This window comes from Psittacula echo, assembly GCF_963264785.1.
Source record: "Psittacula echo genome assembly, chromosome: Z".
In the NCBI taxonomy this organism is placed as follows: Eukaryota; Metazoa; Chordata; class Aves; order Psittaciformes; family Psittacidae; genus Psittacula; species Psittacula echo.
In genome coordinates, this window is record NC_137742.1 from 37,711,365 (window position 1) to 37,737,488 (window position 26,124).

Genomic DNA, 26,124 nt, shown 5'->3' on the forward strand with positions numbered 1-26,124 from the left:
TCCTGGAACTGCAGGAGTGGAAACAAGATTGTAGTGCTTTTAGAGACTAGAGAAAGATTGCAAGAAGTGGCTTTTTAACGTAAGATTACTATGCTTCTGATAGTACTGCATCAAAAGACCACATATGGGACTTCACTACTTGCAACATCTGGTAGTACCATTCAATGACTCATTAACTTTAGAATACATGTATGCAGTAATAAATAGATCAGTTACGTAATAAGGCAGTGTGTTGAACATGCATTCATCTTGTGGACTGGAACACCACAGAGAGATACATGATACCACACACATTCATTAAGACCAAGTATTTTTGTTTGGTTTTGTGTATTTGATTTTCAAGGCTATCCAGGCAAACTCTTCTGGAGCATTTTCTTCTTGAGAAGAGTGGTCCTCAGAGTCTTGTCACATCTCTTCTCCCTTATCAACAGATGATCACTGGCTTTAAGTAAAAATAAAGCTGAAGAGGGTTGTTTTCTTTCCCCACCCCCATTTTGGTTGCATCATTCTGAATGTGTCATTTAAAGAACAGGTTCTGATGCAGAAAGACGCTGAATCTTTAGGAGGTTCCACATGTTTCCAGATAACTCTGTAGTTTACGGACTGTGGTTCTGTCCAGTGAGCAAAGATCAAAGTCAAAAGTTGTATTTGTGATATGAAAGTGTCCAGTTTCTTCTATAAGATTCACTATCTGAAAGGAAAGATGCAGTTGACAATTTCAGCAGCTTTACATGCCCCCTCAGTGTATTAATATGGCATTACGGATTATATGAAAGGCATAAAATAAGCCAAATTGCCCCACGATTTGCTCGTTAAACCATCATACTTATCATTCACTTTCTTTCTGACACAAACTATGGTTCAGACTACTACAGTTCCTTAGGTTAAAAGAAAATCTGCATATTTTCTAAGCCTTAATAATTCAAGTCCTAAAAAAAACAAAACAAAAAGAACAAAAAGCACAACATCCCCTCCTCTCCAGTCCCAAACAAATTAAAAATCCAGGGTAAATCTCTGCTGTCTGGCACATATGTGTGCATAGCTCCTAAGCAGGTTACTCTAGGAAATATTTGGTATAAGCCTTTCCGCAAGCAAGGGAAAGAAATAAATCCTTATTGAATCTGGTCTGTATCAAATAAAAATTGTACTCAAGAGCTCTCACATCAACAGTTAGTTCAGATACCAGCAGTTATTTCTTGAGTAACAGACGTACATAATTTTTTTAAAAACCAAACTGATCATGAAATAATCATACAAATGGCATAAGATCACTTCTTGTGTTGAGTGTTTAATATATATATCACAGCTATCACTCAAACAGGAAACAGAAGAGCTGCTGTGAGTTCTTAAGAAGAATAGGGACTAAACCATCTCTCTATGCAGAGAGGCTGAGAGGGCTGGGATTCTTCAGCCTGGAGAACAGAAGGCTCAGGGTGGATTTTATCAGTGGATACAAATACCTGAAGGGAGGGTGTAAAGAAGATGGACTCAGGCTCTTTCCAGTGGTGCCCAGCGATAGGACCAGAGACAGTGGGCAGCAACTGAAATGCAGGAGATTCTCTCGGAAACACTTTTTTCCTGTGAAGGTGACCAAGTGCTGGCACAGGCTGCGCAGGGAGACAGCAGAGTTCCCATCCTCTGAGATATTCAAAAGCCATTTGACATAGTCCTAGGCAACCACCTCTATGTGTCCCTGCTTGATCAGGGGCTGTCAGACCATTTAACTTCCAGTAGTCCCTAATAACTTTAACCATTCTATGATCATGTGAAATCAACAGGACATATCTAACTTGTGCCTTTCTGCAGTTTTTATATTTTTAGTGTCTGAAATGTAGTTCACATTTTTACAGTGGTCATACTCAACCAATTTTTTGTAACAAGTAACCGCAGGTAGTTCTAGGATGTGCACCTACCTAAAATACCCATTCAGCATCTTGGAAAGCCAAAGCATTATTTGTCAGATGGGGCTAACAGTGCCAGCACACTATGGCTAAGAATCTCCTATGTGCTGTTTCATGTCAAGAGACAGACATCCCAAGGGAGCACACAAAAAGGTATCCCACCCTGAAGTGGGTCTCTGGCTAGTGTCGTGGACTGACAGAACGCTGTTCTACTCAACTCTTTCCAACCATCCCTTCCATGGCACCCAGGCTCAGCTCAATATCCTGTTTGCACCCTTCAATTTGAAGCCCATTTAGTTGCAGAGCTCCCAAACATATCTCCACTGGAACATTGCTGCTAGATATTCCTTGCTTATTTGAGCTTTATTACACTAAGTGTAATTCCTTTTCCATAGCTGGAGAAGATAGAGATGTATGCCCACATATATCTGTATTACACAGCATACCTCAAGTGATAAATCTGTTAGGATTACACTAACTTGAAAAAGAAAAAATAATTTAAACTAAATATTCTGTAATTCTCTGCTCCCCATTTCATTTTATGAACAGATGTTTTTTCTCTTTTGATCACAGAAGTAAAGATTATGTTGACAAATGAAGTAACTTCGTGTCTATTGTCAGGCAGAGAACTGACAATTCTGTTTCATCCACCCAGTCCACAATGGATTAAACAGATTGGAAACAAGACAAAATACTAAGAAGGAAATGCCTGTTACAGTAAAAATCCCCCTTCCCATCACCTTCCATTTTCCAGGTTGGAAAAAAAAACCAACCCTGTTTAATTTGGTTTGCAGCTGTCCAACATTCTGAAAGTACTTAGGAACAATCCTTCTGTTATTAACACTTCATTTAAATCTGTGTTCTTGGCTTTAGATTTTTTCCATATGTGAATTTTTAATCTGTGATGGTCACCTCCATTTGTCTACTTGTTGACTAGCTGATTCTTGTAACACTTTTACATCTCCTACTGTTCTACAACTAAAACAGGAGGGAAAAAAAAATCAAATGGGACAAAACTGATTGTTAACTGGTTGCACAAAAAGTTTACAGAATCTGAGGCCAAGAAGATGAACAATTCTGTCTAATGCTTCCTTGTGTTATAGTGGAAGAATACCACTCCTCATCACCCCCACAGCAAAATACCTGCTTTTAGAAACAAGTATTACATAAAGGTATTAACACATGTATTTTTTAATCAACACTATATTATTTTTAAAAAATAAGTATATTTTAAAAAATTGACACAGGCTTCTATTGATAAGGTTCTGCTTCAGGCTTAAGCTCTAAGCCAAGGGAAATATAAACATTTTAAACATATCCCTCAACCAATCCTTCAAAAAATACAGCCAGTAAATACAGAAATATAACCTGGTAAACCAGACTGCAATAAACCCCAACAGCTTTAATGGATGTGCAAAAATTTATCAAGATAAACCCAGACAGCTCAATGAAAAACACCTGCCAGTATGTCAGTCAATGAGGAATTCATGACTTACAGAGTATTTAGCACATGCATCTTGATGCTATTCAAAAATACTTGAAAAAGAATAAAAGATTAGTTGCCAGGAAGTCTGACAGTTATAATATTAAAAACAAAGCATTAAAATGTTTTATTCCAAGAGCTCAGGTTGCAAAGAACAAAAATATCCCATTTGTTCCTGCTGTAGTAAGCTTTGCTTTTCTGCTGTAATGTACATCTCTGTTTATATAATGTTTTTCTAGCTCAGTTTCATCATTATCCATCATAGTAAAACTATTTATTTGGCTTTAAACAAGCAAATGAGTGTGTGTGTTTCATGAAGCCAAAGTGCAACTAATGACGTAAGTAATTTTTCAATTTATGGAAGGCTTTAGGCCATGTGGTTTCCAGACCTGCAAGCTGCTCCTTGCAGAAAATTCTGACAACAGTTGATACCTGAAGTTAAGCAATTTTTGGACATGAGCAACATAATTTTCAGCAGTGCTGCATATACTCAATTTCTCCCTCATGCCTGTGCGCTGTCTAGTACACCAGCTTTAAGGAGATTTTTCACCAGCTGAAGATATGACTTCTGACACCTCAAAATAAGAGGCAAAGTCTTAACAAAAATCTTGTTGCCTTTCATGGGGTCACACTAAGATCATCTGCACTGAAAATGCAGACTTCAGAACCCAGCTTTAGCCAGCCAAATTTGAATATATGGGACATGCAGCATGAATATCTGATTGCAGATTCAGTTATCCCTACTATATCACTGGAAATCAGAGTCAACAGGGGGAAAAAAAAGAAGTCTCATCACTGTAAAACCTAAGCCCTTTCTTTACAGTGAAAGAAGTGGGAGACAGATTTCTTCTTACAATGTGATTTCAGACCAATTTTTGTCTAGCCATGGTCCAATACTCACATAAAAATTGCTCAAGTGATTCTCACAGAAATAATTTCTTGGTCAAATTTCTTTTTCACTGGCCTTCTCCCTCTTGGTCAGTTCTTATATAAGCATCATTTTACATCAGGATTACTTAGCTACATATCCAGGTACCTGCAGTTCAGTATCACATCTCTCCTGCCTCTCTCCTCTTTTCTGCAGATTTATTTCAGCTTCCTTTAACAAAATGCCTCAAAGAGAAATGCCTCCCTTGGGAACGAGACGCATTCTCAGATACATTTTTCTCACTTCCAACTTGGATGCATTCCTACTTGCTGTCATGCCTATGGACTTGGTAACAACTGAGACTGCAAAAACCTGTCCTCTCTTCTTCACATCCCTCAGCTTAAGTTTTGAATGCTAGTGCTTTTGAGTGATCAGTGCCTTCATTTTCCTCTTGCAATTTTCTTGCATTCCCCAAGAAATTCAAAATTCCCCAAGAGTCTGCGGGTAGCAGACTCTGACATGTGACATGTCTGCCCTAACATGAACTAAAGAGCTTACATCGCCACTCACAAACACACAACCCCACCACCACTCCATTCCAACACCACCACCACCATCTTTAAAACTCTTGCAGCTATTTACAGTTTTCTGTTGCATATTTTTGCACTCAATCCCTCTTCTCATGTAGTAGCCACCATATCTTTATGCAGTTTTATTCCTTGCTCTCCTGATCTTTGTACTTCCTATAGTTTCTACATACCTGTATTTCTCGGTCTAGAAGTTTCACACTCATTCCTAAAAACTTTCTCAGCTCTGTACTCTATTTCTGTGTTCACCGGAAGTAGTTACATTACTTAAATAGCTGCGAAGCAGTAAGGACAATTAAGCTGAGACTACAGTTTATTTGTAATGCAGAGAAGCACTGATTCTCCACAAGTTATGCATTCAATATTCTGAATGCATTTCTGTAATTGATAAATTTATATGAACTAATGAATCACAGAAAATTAAGGGATTAAAGGCTTTAAAACTAAACTGCATTATTTAGTAACAATGTAGAGCATTTGCTAGTGCCATCTAACAGACAACTGGTAATTATCTTGGCTCTTCCACTGAATTCTGGAAGACGTCTGTAGCCAGTTTTACAGTTACCAGCTATCAGCACAAAACTGCACCTCTGTCCTAGCCTGCACCATCCAGCCATAAATACAGCTTTCACTAGGGCTGTATCGACAACATGCACACACCAGGCTGCTAGTCCTAGTCCCTGCCCACAGCAGGCTCAGCCATAGGGCTGGATCAGCCTGCTCCAGGCTTACCCAATCACGATTTTAAAAGCTTGAACAATGGAGACAGCATAGTCTCTACAGAACTCTGTTCTGCTGCTAGATAAGCCTTGGGGGGAGGGAGGGGGAAGTGATGTTTTTGCTTTTTGTTTTTATTTATTTATTTATTTAAATCTTTGCATAACAGGTTGAGAGGGTGTTTTTCAAAATTTCGCATAAGCCCTGTGCTCTGCTGATACAGCCCCAGTGAAAGCTGAATTTACGGCTGCAGAGTGCAGGCTGGGACAGTGGTGCAGCTCTCTACTGATGGCTGGTAACTGTGTAATACTGACTACAGGAGTACCAGAAGTAAAACCATTCAAAAGCTATGCCTTGGATAAATGGGGAAGTAAGCGCTGAGGAAGCACGTCCTAGCTAGGTGCTAGAGTGTGAACTTACAATACAATGGCTTTTACAGATTCGCTTTTTATGTGAACTGTCTAAGAATTAATCAATAATGTGAAGTGGATAGGGTGTTGCAATTCCTACCTTTTTTCCTGCACAGTAATTTCCCTATGTACATAAAAATGCATCATTGTGTACTGTAACTTATGAAATGTAATAAAGCTACCAGTATCCCTCTTTAAGTAAGAATATCCTTAACCAGGGTCTCTCTTTTCACTGATCCTTCAATGTTTCTTTCGCCTTTACCCCCAATATTGAGCCTGAACTAATAAACAGATTAATGCTGCAGCATACAAAATATTTTACCACACCTGGATCAGCATTGAGAAATTTGATGACTGCAATCATTCAGAAGTGGTAAATATTTCCTTTTTTACAGCATGTCCACAACTGCCACAAAATTGCACTAAATATAATAAAAGCATCTGTGCTACAATTACATCTGTTTTCTTAACAGTGCTTATTGTTTAATCTTCAGTTTGTAATCCAGTAGTACCTGCCAATGGCACCCAAAGAATAGTATTTTGTTCTTACTATCGCATAACTTTTCAATAAATTTTGAGCCTTCTTGGTTTGCACTTTTTCCTATTTTACTTGTTCTGTGACTTCAGAAGACTCACTGTGGTTTTCCCCAAAATGAGTTTTCCTTTGAATTCCATGTTTTCTGTTTGCCATAGAAAACATTTTTAATTATTTCTGAGAAAATGATGGTCACTTTCAGGAAAAAGCAATAATATTTTTATCAGGTCATGGTGCACAGCCGTATTTTCTCCCATCTTGTTTTCATAATTATTTATATAGTATGTTGAGAAACGTAACAATGAACTGGTGAAAACTTTAGCTCAGGCATTTTTTTTATATTTGTTATTTAGTGTGGCAACATAATTTAAAGAATGTGTAAAAATTCTCTAAGCTACACTCAAAGTGGTAATGGGCTGTATATAGATTATAAAGGCTTGAAGGCTCTTAAATCTGATTACAGAGTTTTAGATGAGGGCAAACAAATAGGATGTGACTTCACTAATTCAATGAGTACACCATGATATTACATAAGAGAGCTTCTCACCTGCTGCAGTACGTGTCTCTCTCTCAAAGTCATTAATCTTCTGTGGAGCTCTACTAGTTCATCCAGATACGCCTAGAAACAAATCCCCCCCATAAATAACTTGTTAATGAAGTCATAGTTACATATTTCAAAAACTTCAGATGTCTTCAAAAACAGTACAAATGGGAATTTTATTTTGAATCTTCTTAGAGCTAAATTTTCATGTTTAATACTCTGGCTTACTCTAGCATAACACAACCCAAATACAAGTTTTTGATGGGTTTGCTTAGATATTTCATGACAATGAAAATCTTACCATGCAGTCCTTTGCTGTACAAGATAATGCCTATATCTCAGCTGTGGCAAAAAGTGTCAAACAGATTAGGGATGCTAAAACAGCATCTTTAAAAAACATCTCCTACCTTTCCACGTAAGACTCAAACGCAAAAAGGCTTACAATTAAATCCCTCATTTTCTCTAAACTATGTAATTAATTTCCTGTGTCAACAAGAAGATGTAAGGGGAAAAATATCAAGCATGGTTAGTTCAATGGCAAATTCCACTGTGCTCTCTCCTGGGATGCCAAGCATGTCCCGCCTCTCCATCCAGTTATCAGCTTTCTCCTTCAGCCTGAGCCTTAAGAAACCTTTTTTTCTTCTAAGCAGAGAGAGATGTGGCACCCAGCTTAAGAAACCAAAAAGTGTATGGACCACACCATTGAAAATTTAGCAACAGATACTGAACCTTTCACTGCCTGCCACAAGTTATCACAGAGTTGACATCAATACCTGTAAAATATGAACCTTCAGAGACACTTGTCCACACTGGGAAACTGTGCTATGTTCACTCACACAAGGACTTAGAGCTCTTACCTATGGCCTGCTGAAATGATCTTAAACAAAATGGTCTCAATGTTAAATGGTAAATCTTGCTTCATGTTATTTCTAACTAACTCGCTAAATCACACTGCCACTTCCTAACGCACAGCTTTCAGAAATGATATATGGAAAATATACCTTTTTTTTATTTTAATTGATTGATTTACTGGCTAGGAACAGACCTGTGAATTCTCCTCTTTAAAAGCTTCACTGTGAAGCACAATGCAAACTCATGGTGTAGAGTAGATAAATAATAGGTGGCAGATTCCCAAGTGGCGACATCTGCCAAATCACCACATGTATTGAAGAGGAGAAAAATACTTTCAAAATAGCACAGAAGAAGAAACAATGATGGGGGGGGGGGTGGGGGAAATGAAGAGAGAAAGATCTGCACAAAAGGAAGCCCAACGCAAGGATGCACTAAGATTTTCATTCTGTAACAAAGGTTGGTGTTTAGTAAATACATTAGTATCATGTTCTGGACTAGTTTACTATTACCTCATTCTCATTTACCTTATCACAATCCCCATTCTTTATTTGTTTATCAGATTTGTTTGGCTTTATTGGACTTTTCACTTCTAAAATCTGGGAAAGAAAGAAAACTGTCAAATTTCAATGCATCATTGGATACAGTTACATATGAAATATTCTGCTAGAAGTTAATAATGTAAAGACTATAACATTTTTCTGGAGAAAATGTAATCAAACCTCAAAACTAAGCTTTTCATTCTTTAATCTATAAAACCTGCTCATATTTTTCAGAAAAAAGGCAGCTTACAATAGAAAATGATGAGTTGCTGGAATGAAGTGATAATGATGTTATCAATCCTTAAAAGAATTAGAATTAATTTCATTTAAAGCCTTCTCAACACTTTTTTGTATCTTTTGCATACTGGTAAGACAAGAGGTCTGATTCTGCAGATACAAAATGATGCTGAGGGACTCTCCAGTGCCTTTCAAATTAATGCTCAGTATATTTTTCCGGTTCCCTTCCCCCTCCTTCCCAGTGCTGCCTCTTTTCTTCTACAACAGAGGTTTTGAAACACAGTGTTTGACATGACCGCATGACTTCTAACAGAGAAAAAAAAAAAAAGAAAAAAAAAGAAAAATTGTTTGATGGTAATCTGTCTTGCACTCACATGATACCCTTGTTGGCCATTTACCACCACATACACAAACCAAGAATCCTTCATCCAGCACTGAACCACAGTCAAGAACAGCATGTCAACAAGCAGCAGAAAACCATGCTTAAATCGAACATTTTAGGACTAAAGTGAGGAATATTTAGGGGAAATAAAAATTGTTGATTGTTCTTCCCTGGAATATGATCATCAAAGGAAAACAAATGATCACAGATGATGGGAGATTTTGTTTCACATTTCACTGTAAGTAACACTAGCATCACAAGCATGATTATCTCCAAAACCACACTGGACAGTCACAGGACAGGACAAAATTCAGCAAATAAAACGAGGAAATACAGCCAGTAAAAGCAAGTGTCCCAGACTAGCAAGAAGACACACTGTCAGCTTTCTGTTAGCTCCCTCTCATTCCTACTTCCCCTGGCAGAAATGACTAAACTTGCATATATGGTCCCCAGGATGACCAGCATCATAAAAATACAGCAGGAAGGCAGCTATTTCCCTAAATAGAGAAAGTGACTGCAAATCTGAGTTAACCTTATGTAAGGATTCACTTAGCCAAGAGCGATGCATGACCAGAAAGCAAAACATACATTTACAAAGAAAAATACCATTTCTTCAGTTCAACACTCCCTGGAGTTACTAATGTGTAGGTCAGAGGAAGAACAAGTCCTTCTTAAAAAACAAAAAACCCCACAAAACCAAAACCAACAAAAAAAACCAAACCCATCGCTCAAGGCATGTATCCAGTAACTTTTTGCTGATTTTCTTGTTTTTAAAAGAAGAAAATTCTTGGCTTCAAATAGAACCTTAGCAACAACACAGTGTACTTGGAAAAGTTGCTTCTTGACAGTGCTCTTGATGTGTAGTGAAAATCTAACACCTTAAGCTCTCTTGTTTAAATGAGGCCCACTACTAATCACATCTGAGGAAGCTTAAAGAAATATTGTACAGCTTTTTAGTTCTATGAACAGACTTAGTCAATACAAGGCTGATTTCATCAGTCAAAGTCATCATCCTGACAAGCAGCACTATGTTACCAGGCAGAGACTTCAAATACAGCTAGTCTGTGCAATCTGAATTCTCACAATCTTTCCCTAAATTTCTGATTTCCAATTCAGTTACAAAATTCAGCTCAAGTACAAAAATGGAGGAAGGACGCAAAACATTCAGTTTTAGCTGGCACACTGCTACTATCTGCAGTGTCTAAATGCACAGGTAGACCTTCTATTAGATCACCAAAGGGGAAAGGAACATGAAAGATGTGACTGAATGGGCTGTTAATATTGATACTCACTCTGAGAGTGAAGTAAAAACTATTGTGTCTTCTAGTGAAGTACAAAATATAGTATCTTCTAGATAAACGCTGGTGGAAGACAGGGGAAGAGAAGAATGAATGAACTCCTGAGAATGTGCCTATTGATGTGAACTGTATTTACTGCTAATACAAATCCAAACTTGTAAATTGTACAACTGATGCTGTAAAGGTAGTTTGTACTGTTTACCTTACAAAGCTAACTCATACAGAAAGGACACATCTTAAAATACTGATGAAAATATTACTTTGCTGTATAGTATTTGCTAGACAAAACACTTCTCCTGGAAAAAAAAAAACAAAACCAAAAAGCTCTTATGTCGATTTACAAACTAAGTAACTGTACTGAAGTAATCAGAATGTAATTATCAGCTCCCCAAAACTTCATTTACAAATCCTGACTTTACCTGGTTGTTGGTGGTTTTTAGTAAAGGTGGTGCTGGTTCATGATGTAGAGGAGAGGAAGCTGAACTGCTCTCACTGTCACTGCCATCACTCAGACTAACCCTATGGAAAAATAGAGCCAAGACATTACACCTCTGGACAAAGGGCTGTTAGCTGAGCTTCACTGAGGTAGGACACTAAGAATGACCCCTCGCTAAGCAAGCCATCATTAACCAAGGTCATGTGGAAGAGAGGCATCCAAGCAGGGCTGCACTCTGAAAAAAAGCTCTGTGTAGCATGAAGAACAAGGCTGTCTGCCTGCACTTGGCTAAGATGACATGTCAGTTAACAGCAGCTAGCGTTACAGAAAACAGTTAAATATTTAGACCATTAAACTGCTGTTCCAAACATTCCTGGATCGAATCCATATCTTGGTTCATAGCTCTATTACTTTCTTGCTCTTCTAAAAGCTTTCTAAACAGCTGCAGTTCCTCCTTGGACAAGTGTTTCACTGAAAAGTTCCTTGTTTCTCATCATAAAAAGCACTCTTTTTAAAATACAGAAACCTAGTCCTGGAGGAGAGGTCACATGAAAATGCTTAGCTCCTTGAGAGTCTCACCCTTCATTTACTTAGGAACAACAGCGAATATTTATTTATTGGAAGAAAAAAAATTGTTATTTGGAATAAAAAGGAGATAGAGAAATATTAGACTCAAGTTTTTTTTAAAAAACTGAAACAGAATCTCCATACAAGTCAAGTTTGAGACAATTCATTATATAATCTGACACAAAATATACAAATTGACACAAATTCTCAAACTACCAGTCATCTTGGTTGTCTTGTCCTTGAGTCTAGCTGCTGAAGTGTACCAAGAAAGCTGACATTCATTAATGTTCTCCTATCACTTTCCCACTTAAGCAGTAGCTGACACAGGCACTCAGAGCGTGTGCACTCACAGCTAAATCCTGTGGCTCAGATAAAGAACACGCTACGAAAAGGTGTGAGAGACCTCCATTATTTTCCATAATCTTTAACAACATTCAGATGAAGCTTCAAACTGCCCAAGGAATAAAGGGGTTTTGGAACACTCTTGTGAGGTTGCTGCAAAGACACAGAAGCTTTTTTCAAAAAGCAATTTCTGTGACAGATGCCTGCTTTACCTTCTATCTGCACTTCTACACATGACATACTGCATGCAGTGCAGAAATTACTCTAAAAGTCAAATTTCATTGATTTTGATCTAATTTAACAATCTAATCTAAAACTGGTAAGCAGAGAGATATTGAAAATGAGATACTATGTACAGAATAGCTCATCCGGCAATTAAAAGTACTTAATTTTATCTCATTTATGTCAGAAAGTAATTTATGGCAGAGAGTAATTCTAACTACTCCTCTTAAGTCACAATGGCATGAATCAAGGAAAGTCAAAGGAATAAGGATCATCATAACCACATGGATTAGTATGGAAACAGTTTGCATTGGGAATGGCTAATTCTGTTAGCTTTTAGAAGAGGCACTTTTACATGCATACGTTTTAAAAAGAGAGTCTGAATTCTCTGCCCATTTGCTATTCTGTGCTGTTAGAAATCATAAGACCTCACCTCATTACTAACAAGCATAATGTCTTGGTCACCAGGCTACTTGCAATCACAAGACACTCACTTTCGACTCCTGCTTCCTCCTCCGGTATTTACAGGTCGTTCAAACTCAGAATCATTGTCATTCTCATCTGCTTCATCTGATTCATCTTCATTATCATCTGAATGCAGATCTTTCATTATAGACCTCAATGGACCTGAAACTACAGAAACAAAACACATAAATCAAGTTCAGTTTTCAGGGTTCCAGGCAACTGACCCAGTTTTGCAGATGACAGAAAACTACCCTCCCCACACAGTGTTGGGAGGGGAGAATCTTAAACATTAAACAAATTAAGTAATGCACTGGGGGCTTATGCTGTAGGGACTTATCCATGAAGCATTTACTCACATTAGCAACTCCACAGACAGCTTCAACAGACTTACTCATGTCAGTGAAGTGACTCATATGTTCAAGAGGTTGTGCATTTGGCCCCCAGGATCATAGCTGAAGTAAGTAAAATACTGTCATGCCAGAAGGAATCGACTATTATCCTATTATTAACAGAAGCAAGATTCTTTTGCATTGCTGCGTTTTAGCAGTTTTTGTCTTTTCAAATGATATGATATGCAAGTGAGGATCTACAAGGACATACCCATCAGTAATAGTACACATATTAGGTTAATCCATGTACTGAGAAACAGAGTCTAACAAATCATTCTGACTGGTACTGAACAAGGCAGTATTTATCTTCTTGTTTTTTTACATATCTAACTTTAGCTGCAACCTTTATTTCAAGAGTCAATTTCAGGGCAGGCAAACACTTTGCCAATGTTTATATGTAAAATGTGCACCAATCCCAGGCAACATCATCCTATTTCTTTTCCTGAATTAAGAGAAGGTACAAAGCTGGACTTGCTCCTAAAACTTCATTAAACTCAGTTTGGGATTTTGTTATGATTTTACTCAATTTATTTTGCTGTAAAAGACAATTACAGAGAGAAAATATGCTTAATGTATCTGGGAAATGTAAAACTGCAGCCGCTTGAAATAAGAATGGACAACAGCAGTTTAGAAGAGGGAAGGAAGCAAGACTGATGCCACAGGGCATTTAGCTCTGAAGTGCAGCCCATCTGAGAGACAAAGCAGCAAGTAAAAGCAATGGCGATGGCTGCAGGAACACCAATTACTATTACAGTTCTGTAATTCCTTCAGGAAACAACGGACTACTAATGTGAATGAAGTGATCTTCAGAGTGCCCTTCAATAGGAGATTAAGCTTCCAACTCTTATCTTAGTTGTTTTGGAAACACAGTCAAGGACCATCATCCCTGATCAGTGCCAGAAGAGACTAAAGGCCTCTATCAAGGTCACACTCCTAACAGGAAGGGTGTTCAGTTCATGGGAGGAACGGCTTTATGGATTATTCCAGACCTAGCAAGGCTCAGGCCACAGACATTTTGACTAGTTTTGTTGAAGTGTCTTCAAAACTGATGTTGAGAATGATTTACTGCTTTGCACTAGAACCTTCATAAACTGGCGCAGTTTGGGCAGGTTCAGGTCAATGGCTTCTTTTCTCTGTTTCTACACACGAAGGCTGGCTGGGAGGAAGCCCAGATGGTGCCGATAGGCAAATTCCTGGTGGAACAGACACTTGTCCAGGCAGCAGGGAAATGAGAGCTGTACTGAAGTGCTTTTTGTCCATGGAACCATCACTGATCTGCAAATACAGCTGATCTGTGTTCCATTTTCTGTTTCTGCTTTGGTCTCAGGCAGACAATCTCAGCCATTTACAAACGGTAACTTTTAGTGTGACAATATCTAATCATCTGACCCTTGAAAGAGGGAAAGGACTCCTTCCTTGGCTTTTAATAGGCGCAGTAATAAACATATTTCATTTAAAAGAGAGGAGAGAGAGGATTCACAGCAGCATCACCACAGGGATGAAGAAAGAATTTGCCCATTTTGATCTTCAGAGAAATGTTCTTTCGGCTGGCTTGACTGCTGAGATGGGTGAATGATAGACATGGCATAGGGAACTAAATGAATTGAGGTGAAGGATTAGAAAAGACAAATTATAATTATAGGAAGGATTCCACGTTTAAACAGAGATAAAAGGGTAGAGCACAAGGGTATTTCCACAGGCCAGGCTCAGTCTAGAAAGGGCTAGTTTCCTTACAACTTACTGGGCAAAGACACTAAAAACGACCAAAGTCCCGCTGAAGACAGTAATTTTTGCCTGCACTGAGAGCAGAGGAGTCTCACTTTACTCCACAGGCCAAAACCAGTGTCTGAGAATGCATTCGTCTCCTCTCCACAATGTACATGAGGAAGAAAATGATAGAAAAGACTTGCTAAAGGACAGATGAACGCATCATCATAATCTTGATGAAAGAGCGAAGGAAAAGGTCACTGGAAGGGAAGGTAAAATAATAAACCAAAACCTAATTTTGTAATGAAATTAGTATGGCAAATGAATAGCTGATCTTAGATAAAGCACCATCACATAACTCCCCAACATGGAAACTGGTAGCTGTGCTTGCAAGTCACCCGAAACATAACTCTTGATTTCATTTCTGACTGAAAGCAGGAAGAAAATAAGCATGCATTCCTCATGATCCCTGCACAAGCCTCCTCTCCCAAGCTTAAGCTAACTCATTCTTGCCAATGTCCTTCCCCTAAGAATAGCAGAGGGCCACCTTATCCCCTGATACTCCCTTCGTGTGTTCTGTGACAATCAGGCAGTCCTGTCTCAAGCTGACAACAGGCCTATTCCTCTTTCTCGGACAAAAAGGAACTTGGACTCCTGAGACACACCCATCACTAACAGCCCCATTGGCACTGAACAACCTCTTATTCAGCTGTTTTCATTTAGAGTAGGACTACATCTGGGACTAAAGAAGCATTCTGTACCAAGCTAGCTAACTTTCTCAGTCAATTTTCCTAAAAATTAACGAAGCTTTAATTTTTAGGTCTTTCATTTCTAGCACTGATAGCAATGTCAGTATTAATCTTCTGCTTCTTGCTAACACCTCAAACCCTTAAAAACGTTGACACGGAATTTTGAAAAGTTGTCTCCCAAACAGCCAGATTAGTTAAGGACAAACTGAAAAGCAGAAGCTGCCACAAGCAAACGTTTTTGGTAAGGAAACAGAGAAGTATCAAGAGTAAGCCCCAGCAGCAGAAGAGCCTGAAGAACCTTAAACTTAGCTCACTGCTTATGCAAAAAGAGGTGAGAAAAGTTCATGCTGTGGTTTTCTGACACTTGAGAGAGCACTGGAATTTGAATGCAATGGGAAAAGAGCAATGGCCCAGGCAAGTAACTTCTAGTTAGGGAAAAAAAGCATGGGTTCTGACCAGAGCACAACACAGTGTGAACATGCCATGCTTGGTCTTTGATGTACAAATGTACAGACTGGGCAGTGACGGCATTTAGTCAATTGGAACTCCCAGAAAGAAGCAGTAACCACTATTTACTGTGGCCAGAAAGAGCGTATGTATACACCACCTGCACCTCTGCAGTTGTTCATACCACAGGAAAAGTTTCCCATCTGTTCTTGAGAAGGTACAAAAACCTAACATTTTGTGATATCTTCTATATGACCCAGAAGAGATGGATGGATCCCGTCTGCTCAGAAGACCATACTACATCAACAGGTTTCTACTGAACACAAGATAACATATACAGGAATGGGTGTCCAAGTCTTTTGGTTTCTAATGGACCACACCACTAATGAGGTTTTCATGACAGCAAAAATGGGGTTTCAGCAAGAAGGGGTTCTGTTTAGCCTTAGGTAAAAATCAAATGCCTGAAGCCAGTCAACCACAGTCCACTTCAGCTCTTGCTTTCTTTACGTGGAGTAATGCTGCCAGAATACATTAGAAAATCAGTACCAGCCATCTACAGCAAGGCAGAAGGGACAGATATGCATCATGCGTAGATCTATTTAAAAACAGTCTCCCTGAGGCACTAACGTGTTGTCATAACCTTAAATCAAATCTGCCACTGAGGACTATAAATGGATACAACAAACACAATTTTGATTAGTCAGAAGCTGCTTTTTTAATGCTCCTGATCCAAAGAACAAAGCAAAAGCTGATTAAGAATGTATCAGTTGTACAATCTTACAAACCCAGGGAAAAAGGCCAAGCAGGAAGCAAGTAGTTTAATAGATCATGTAGATTGAGTCTCAGTTTATTTACAGAAAACCTGATTTTGCAAGTTTTCTGGGAACAAAAATGCATTTCCTTACAGAGCCCCAAGTAAACCATAATTATTAGCCAAAATGAAAATTTAAAGTCAATCTGAAGTCCAACCATCATCTTCCCCTGACACGTAGGTACAACAAATACTGTATGCTCTTAAAACTTTCTAATAGTTCGTATGGGAAGATCATGGGCATTTGAAAGGGCATGATCCACATGCACTCATGCTCGGGTGTCCCATGGGAAACTACACCTTCCTGAGCAGGGCTTCAGATGGAGCCAGGTGCCATGCTACCTACCCCTGCAAAAGGACAACCTCAGAAACAGAAGCTCTTTTGAGCTCAGCAGCTGTTAAGTGGCTGGCTTGAATTTTATGCTCCAAACCAAACATCCTTCACACTCTCTCCTCAGATACGTATCTTCTCCCTTTTTATTTTGCCCTTACAGATGCATCTGAAATTCACCTCAGGAAAAGTCTCTAAAGCAAAACTGTGGCCAGTTCAGGCTGCAAAAGACAGCAGGAAAGTGGTAATGAAATGCCACTAGTTCTGGTTTTATTGGCCCCTTCATTTCACACGTTCCTTTCAATTTCTTTTCTTTTGTTGGTACCTTGTTTGCTGGTTTGTGAAGGAGTAAAACTGGAGCTGGAACTGGAGCTGGAACTGGCAGGACTGGGCTGTTCAGACTTAAGAGAAAAAGACAAAAAAGAAAGTAAGTAACATTGTAAGGAACATTTTTGCCTTAAACTCTTATTGGTAGTTACCACCTAAGGCACGCTGGCAAGTTAAAGTAAGATCTATAGAACAGAATAATACACAAAAACCTTTATTTCAGGTGTCAGTGAGGCAAACATTGTGAAAATTGCTACGTACTCAAAGTACATACACACTATTACATCATGTCTAGTTCTTTAATAAAGCCAATATCCTAAAAAGATCCCAGTGCCTTGTCTGAAAGGCTATAGAGCATGAGAGCCTAAATGAGTTTACGATATACCTAAGGCTCTGGTGTCCTCATCATACTGCAGTTGCATCATTTTCCAAATTAGTAAGGATGAAGTAGAATCAAAAACCAGAAGACCTGCGCAGACCACACTAAATGCCAAAAAACCTCAGTGTTCCTTCTCCCTTTGAAAACAAGCGTTAAGACGACGATTCAAATTAAAGTTTGCTGCTGCTATTGAATTTCTCATTCCAACAACTTTTATATGTATTAAGACCCTACAGATTATAATAGAAACTGAACCAGAAAGACTGCCTTGTTACACAGAAAAATTAGCTGGAACCCACAGATTACAAAAGAGAACTACGTTTTTAAAACAGAGTTGTTACAACCAGTTTATATTATTTAACAAACAGTTCTATAAATTGTTTCTCCACTGTTGCTTAAAATGTATAAATTCCTCTCCAAAATTCTACAATATTACTAAGAAAGAATTATTACTTTGCATAAAAAAATCTGTATAATTTTTCTCATAATAGTGGTTAAGGCTTACGGGGGACATACTGAGAAATCTTGCTTCTTGCTGCCATGTTGCGTATCTCCATATACTTTTTTGTCTGTCTCACAGGTTCACAGGCACAGGGGATGCCAACAGAGAACATAAAGCATGAAAGAAGTGTCCACACAGAAGGAAAGGTGAAAATCAGGCTAGGTAGGAACACTCTAAGAACCTAGGACTGGAAAGAAAACCTGCTTACACTTCAAATGTGTTATTGTGACAAGTTACCCAGGCTAACAAAAGTTTTCTGACTCTCCTTGCCTGTTCAATACTACTCATGATTAAGTCAGAACCAAGCTGTTCTCAAAAATAAGAGCAGTAATTTCCAGTCACTGTGAAACAGTTTTCAGGCACACAAGCTACCTCAACCTAACAGTTGCTCTTCCTCCATAAATCAGTCTATTGTTGCCTTTCAAAATGAGCAGACAGCTTTACAGCCTCTTAGTGCCTTTCCTCACAATGAGAGATGCCTATCTGGGCAACAGAATGCTTGAGAAAAACACCATTAACATCTGCTCTCCTCAAATCAACACCATCTCCAGCTCTCTCACGCACACAGTCAAAAAACAAACATTGGACCCAACTGTATACAGTGAACCAAGCCTGTGCAAGAAAACCCAACCCAATCAACAACACAACTCATTTCTGAGTACTGAGAGATTCTTAAATGGCTCACAGCATTAGACCTTTTTGGATGGCACTGCAGCATCACTTGACACTGCCTTAAAAATCAAGTTATTCTGAAAAATTTGGTTTTTCTTTTTTTGGCTAAAAAAGCCTGAACTGTAAAACTATATGAGACTTCTAGCAGTAAAATAATCATGATGACATGAAAAAGAATGCACTGATGAATAATAAGAGTCAAAGTAAACTTTAACGACATCGCCATTCTGGAAAATAGTATCAGTCTTTCAGCTTCAGGTTACTCTTAAAACATCTGGTTTATCTGTCACTTTCTGCTTTTTGCAGAAAAATCACTAGCTGAAAACTATTCCTGCAGATTTCCATTAGCTGTGTTTATCCTTTATTAATTGCACCATGAACTTTAACTTCTGTAAAATCCATTTACTTACAGCAGCAAACACCAGAAGACTATGATAGTCAGTTTAAAATACCTGAAGAAGGGCTAAAACTGTAGGGGGTGGGTAAACAAAAATCACACAGTGCAGAGGTATTTCTCACTATCAAGACTTCACTACATTCTTTTTGAACTAGTTTACTGGAAACGAAAAAGGAAAAGGCTTGGTCTCATTCACACTACAAGGCATGCAAACATCAGTGGAATTCCTCTGTGACAAAATTCTCTTTCAACATTAACTAATTGAGAAAGGATAACAATAAGGAAGGGATACGAATATACATAAACTTTAAATGCTTCCTGGAAAAATTTTGCTCTGCTTTAGCAAGATCACTTTGAGAAGCCAAACCATAGAAAGTCCCAGTGAAATACAAATGATCATCTTAAAAACCTGAATGTACACAAGTCCATGGAACCTGACGAAATCCATCCGTGGGTCCTGAAGGAGCTGGCAAATGAAGTTGCTAAGCCACTGGCCATCATATTTGAAAAATCATGGCAGTCAGGTGAAGTTCCCAACGACTGGAAGAAGGAAAATATAACCCCCATTTTCAAGAAGGGGAAAATGGGTGACCCGAGGAATTACAGAGCAGTCAGTGTCACCTCTGTGCCTGGCAAAATCTTGGAGCAGATTCTCCTGGAAGGCATGCTAAGGCACATGAAAAACAAGGAGGTGGTTGGTGACAGCCAGCATGGCTTCACTAAGGGGAAATCCTGCCTGACCAATTTGGTGGCCTTCTGTGATGGGGCTACGGAACTGGTGGACAGGGGTAGAGCAGTTGATGTCATCTACCTGGACTTGTGCAAAGCGTTCGACACTGTCCCGCATGACATCCTTGTCTCTAAATTGGAGAGACATCAATTTGATGGGTGGACCACTCAGTGGATAAAGAACTGCCTGGATGGCCACAAGCAAAGAGTTGTGGTCAATGGCTCGATGTCCACCTGGAGACCAGTAATGAGTGGTGTCCCTCAGGGACTGGTGTTGGGACTGGTCTTGTTCAACATCTTTGTCGGTGACATGGACAGTGGGATTGAGTGCGCAAGTTTGCCGATGACACCAAGCTGTGTGGTTCGGTTGATACGCTGGAGGGAAGGGATGCCATCCAGAGGGACCTTGACATGCTTGTGAGGTGGGCTGATGCCAACCTTACGAAGTTTAACCATGACAAGTGCAAGGTCCTACAAGGGGGTCAGAGCAATCCCAGGCACAGCTACAGGCTGGGCAGAGAAGAGATTCAGAGCAGCCCTGCAGAGAAGGACTTGGGGGTGTTCGTTCATGAGAAAATGGAACATGAGCCAGCAGTGTGCGCTTGCAGCCCAGAAAGCCAACTGTAACCTGGGCTGCATCAAAAGGAGCGCGACCAGCAGGTCAAAGGAGGCAATCCTGCCCCTCTAACTCTGCTCTTGTGAGACCTCCCTTGGAGCATTGTGTGCAGTTCTGGTGTCCTCAACATAAAAAGGACATGGAACTGTTGGAACAAGTCCAGAGGCGGGCCACGAGGATGATCAGGGGACTGGAGCACCTCCTGTATGAAGACAGGCTGAGAAAGTTGGGGCTGTTCAGCCTGGAGATGAGAAGGCTGCGTGGAGACCTCATAGCAACCTTCCAGTATCTGAAGGGGGCCTACAAGGATGCTGGGGATGGACTCTTCATCAGGGACTGCAGTGACAGGACAAGGGGTAACGGGTTCAAACTTAAACAGGGGAAGTTTAGATTGGATATAAGGAAGAAATTCTTTACTGTTAGGGTGATGAGGCACTGGAATGGGTTGCCCAGGGAGGCTGTGAATGCTCCATCCCTGGTGGTGTTCAAGGCCAGGCTGGACAGGGCCTTGGGTGGCATGGTTTAGTGTGGGGTGTCCCTGCCCATGGCAGGGGAGTTGGAACTAGATGATCTTAAGGTCTTTTCCAACCCTAACTATTCTATGATTCTATGATCTATACTGTTTCTAAAAAGGATTCTTAATGCTTTTTAAAACAATTTACATTATTTACTTAAACAACCCTCTTTGAAAATTTATTCCAAGAAATACAGATTAGCATAAGTGTTGAATCTGCTAAGTACTGGAAATTAAACCTAGGTTTTTTGACTATGGGAAATCTGGGGTGAGAGCACACCCAGAGGAAACAGCTGCTTTTAACATAAGCATGAACATCATTAACAGAAAAGATTTGCCTTTTTAGAAGGTACTAAAAATAGGCCTTCAATATATGAGTATGGGTTAGTGTCAACGGCATCAATGCTTCTAGTTACCAGAGGCTCTCTTTTGTCACTTAAGCAATGCTTTTTGGCAGTTTTACAGGCTGCTATCCCAAGGACCTTGGTATTATAGCTTTATTCACATGGGCTTTCTGCTCTTATCCACTGATTACTAATCACCAAACAGATTTTAATTCTTTTTTAATAGATCTGAAATTAGCTACTGGGTGTCTTTCACAACAATAAAAGTGTTAAGACAGTACCAGCAAAGACCTTCTCTCCTATGTCCTTTTCCTGTTTTACTAGTTTTCTCTTCCTGCAGACAACAAAATAAGATTTGACCCAAGCTGTTCATTAGTGCAGCAGAATCACAGAGTCATTTAGGTTGGAAAAAACCTTTAGGATCATCAAGTCCAATCGTAAACCTGATGCTACCAAGGCCATGACCAAGCTACGTAAGTGCCACATCTAAATGCATTTTAAATACCTCCAGGGATGGTCACTCAGCCACTTTTCTGGGCAGCCAGTTCCAGTGCTTGACAAGCCTCTCGGTGAAGAAATTTTGCCTAATATCCAATCCGAACCTCCCCTGGTACAACTTGAGGCCACTTCCTCTTTTCCTATCACTTGTTACTTGGGAGAAGAGACCAACACCCACCTTACTATAACCCTTACTATAACATTTCAGGTAGTTGTAGAAAGTGATAATGACCCAACATGATTTGTTGCATTCTTAGACAGTCTGAGCAATTTTACTGCTCTCACACTGATGCAGTGGAAACACAGGCTTCTTTATTAGGCCTGGTTGTAGGATTCTGTGCTTTGAACTGTTCTGCAAGAAAAGGGACTCTTCTTTGGCTCAAGTCTTCCCTGAAAAGAGACTTTTTTTCAACAGTTCTAAATCACTTGTCTTCTGTCATTCCCAAACTTGTCTGTTCTTAGAAGCAGTACAACTTACTCTTGACCTGCAAACAATTTTCAGGCAAACTCACCTGTTTATGACACAGAATATAATAGAGATAGATTGTATATTTCATGGTTGGTTCAAACAACTTCTCCTGAAAATAAACCCCATCATTTCAAGCTCCTTATTTAGATTTGAAAATTGAAAACATCTGTATGTGGGTGAGAATGGCTTCTCTTGCCTTCCCCTGAACAGTTTTTAAAGGAAGCTCACATATTGTCTCCTGAAATAAAATTTAAATGGTATAGTAATATCCCATTTCGTATCAGCCATTTTATATATTTCCTACCTTTATGCACAATAGTCTTAAAGATTTATGTTTCCCTGTGCCATACATACTGAAAAGTCTATCCACTTAAAACTGCTTATAGCTGAGTATTACTTCCACTTCGTCTGAAGTTAGCTTCACAGGGAGGAATATGCTTCCCCAGGACAAAACTTCTTTTCCAACAGAACACCTGTACTCACAACTTCTACAGACTCCTAAGTGCACTGGCACTGACCACTGCCTCAGCCTTTACCAAAGTAATCCAATTCATCTGTAGCTCAAAGGACAGAACAGCCCCACCTCATCCACTAAGTGCACACACCTGCCACTGCAAAGGGCAGTGACCATGGTACCATGAGGTGCCTGCACCCAGCCCAAATTCTGTATCACCACATCTCGGTTTTTTTTTTTTTTTTAGACTGAAGGACAGAGCTATGGAGTGGGAACTAGAATTATTTTCTTGTAGAAATTGAAATATTTATTCATAACTACAACATTTAAAGAACTAAATTATTTAGAGAAGTAATTTAAGATCAAGGAGATGTGAAATTTAAACAGGGAATTCCAGATTATTGATTTTTAAGAAGAGGCAGAGACAGTCATCTGGTAGAGAATGTGACCTAAGGTACTGATACAGTTAGCTGCCTTTACTATTTATAGTAATTTTAAACAAAAATTTCATATCATTGACAGAGATGAGGTTATTTGTTGATGAAGTGGACTCTCTATCTGGCACCTGAGCAAGTCCATTGGCTTTGATGGGATCCTGGTAGATGCCATTATGAGGACACTCTCAATAACCTTCAGTTGATTATGGTGACTGGAAAAAGTGCCCAAACATCCAAGGAAAGGAAATGTCTCTCCTGTCTTCAAGAAGAGCATGAAGGAGGAACAGGGTACTACAGGGTACTTACGTTGATCCCTCAGAAGGTGATGGAGCAGCTAATCCTGGAAATCATTTCCAAGCACTTAAGGATAAGAAAATCATAGGAGTAATAAGCACAGCTTCAGCAAGAGGAAGTTTGCCGATTACAAAAACCTGGGAGAAGCGGCAGATATGCCAGAGGGTGTCAATCTGCCACACAGGGGGGGGCTTTGACAGGTTGGCGAAATGGGCCAACAGGAACCTTATGAAGTTCAACAAGAAGTGTGAAGTCCTGTACCTGGGGGAGAACAGCTCCATGCTCCAACGTATTCTGGGTGCCACCCAGCTGGAGAGCAGCTTGGCAGAAATAGACCTGAGGGTCCATTCACCATTTACAGCTGACACATCTGTTTGCTGTGATTTTGCTTACACATGTACTTCTACTGATTACCGCGAAAAATAATACTCATTTAAAGCTCCTTGTTGGTGCTCCACCGACTCAAGAGATTTTTGATAATGTGATCTCAGCTCTACATTAGTATAAAGTTATGCAACTGATTCATAAGGTGTAATAAGTTATTTGCACAAGATAAGAACAACTTCTTTAAAAAAAATCATGCTTCTTTATGTTTAAACTACATTTACTCAAACTCTTATAATGTAGCGTAATATATTTCTACAATAATTCATGCATGTAATTGAAGTTCTTAAAAATATTGGCTAATCATTATTTAAAATATTGGTTAAATTAAGATCTCATGTACTACAACCCTGATCAATCTTGAGTTTTACCATGTTCAAAGGATCAAAAGGCTGCAAATGGCACAAATAAATTAAGTTGAACCACTGCATCAACAAGCTCTTTTACTAAAATTGTAACATTTAGGTCACAAAATTTTATCTACTCCTAATGGTCCTCTGCCAAAGAATAATGACCCAGTGAGTTAAACCAAATTCACACCAACAGTTCTTAAACTTTAGGTGAAGGACAGTTCTTTTATTGCTGGTATGTTGACACAGGACCACCCTCAGCAAACACCAAAATTATTGTTAAAATTCATTAGTCATGAGATTTTCCCTAGACAGTAACTGCTGCCTGGAGTGCCCTGATTTTGCAGGGGAGTGGGCACTGTTGTTGTGAGGGAACTGACACTCACACAGAGGGAAAGACAGAGAATCACTAGATTACATCTGCTTTCACTTATTCCATGTACCAGGGCTATATGCACATTTCAATACTGGAAGAACAGTGACACACAGGCATAAACACCCCTGAGTATGAGGTAGGCACACGACGTTCATCAAGAGCATCCCTTGCGCATTCCAAAAGGTCTCCCAGGAAGCCCGGGTATTGCAGCATCAAATACCAACATCCAGCACAAACCGCAGGGCACCACAGCAGGGAGAGCTAAATGGCAGTCCCTCATCAGCAGGCAATGTATTGTCATTAATTCTACACAGGCATGATACAAGATTCACGGTACTAGTGATTTCAGGTAGCCTTTACCCTGCCTTAACAAAATCTAAACTTCAGGGGATTACCATTCTTTGAAACGTAAAAATCAAATTATGAGTTTACGGTGTGTCCTGGAGAATTCACATCAGTCATCAGATTACAAGCTTCTGAATGCTAAGCATTACAAAAATTACCTAATGAATTTCAGGGCAAGTTTGGCAGCAAACCTTCAAAGTACACAAGTAAAACATGCCATTTCTGCCATAGAAAACAACCATAAACTTTATGGTTCTGCATAAAAAATAAAAAGGGTATAAAAGTCATAGATAGATCTTACTATTGCAGACAAACGATTTCATTTGGTAACTAACAGGTGTTAGTTTAATTATATGGAGCTATTTCTTTGTATCACAACATAATGTATGTAAGTAGAGAGAGCAACTTCAAAGCAATGAAAGCTATATCAAGAAGATCTCACCTAATCAGAATTAAAATACCCTATCTTTAGCATACTGCAATCCCCTTGGTTTCGTGGAACTCTCATAACTTTACTGGGACAGACACAAAGGGTTTTTTTGCCACAAAAGAAAGAATATCATTAAAATATTAGCACTGCACACACCCAGTTAAAATCCTTTCTTTCTGCTGGCTAACAAATGAAGAGAATTTTCTAGGGTTGAAATATAGAAAATAAGCCTCAACCCCGAAATGAAAATGTTTATTTTAAATAATAAAATATTTTTATTAATTTATGCAAATAATTGGGTTAATCCACGTAAGTAGTGAAATGGATGTAGCCAACCCTTGTGAATGAAGTAAAATACTGCACACTGAACCAGTAGCCTAATGTATGATGTTACTTCTGTATTCAAAATATGGTATTTCCTAAAATTGAAAAAACAAACCCAAACAAAAAAAACACCTACCAAAATCAAACCCATCTCAATACCCATGACTTTGCCCCAGAAATGAAAAATGCCCCTAGTCTCACATCATCTTTGCAAACTGGACACTTAACCATGTAGACACAGTTTCTCTCCACTAATTTCCTAACATACCATGGTAACAAAAGTACCTCAGTTTAACATCCAAGCTTGCTGCCACAGAGAAATCACTACCTGTCATTCTTGCTGCTTCTTCATCCAGCAATGGTTCACGTCACCACATACAGACTAACTTATTATGCACCTAAGCTTTTGTGAGCAAAGCTAAAGCAGTTTCCCCTCCATAGTAACAGCTAGTAAAAATAGGTTTAGT

General features: G+C 39.2%; 1 protein-coding gene across 1 annotated transcript in view; it reads right to left on the reverse strand.

Annotated features, from left to right (window-relative positions):
- Positions 1-559: 559 nt before the first annotated feature.
- Positions 560-26,124, reverse strand: part of MLLT3 (MLLT3 super elongation complex subunit) — a gene marked incomplete at both ends in the record, with an annotated part of 125,300 nt that continues 99,735 nt past the window's right edge. The window contains 6 exons of the mRNA XM_080638300.1: positions 560-691; positions 7,049-7,120; positions 8,419-8,490; positions 10,770-10,869; positions 12,412-12,550; positions 17,142-17,217. Coding sequence (XP_080494426.1) covers positions 560-691; positions 7,049-7,120; positions 8,419-8,490; positions 10,770-10,869; positions 12,412-12,550; positions 17,142-17,217 — 591 coding nt within the window. The remainder of the gene's footprint in view (positions 692-7,048; positions 7,121-8,418; positions 8,491-10,769; positions 10,870-12,411; positions 12,551-17,141; positions 17,218-26,124) is intronic.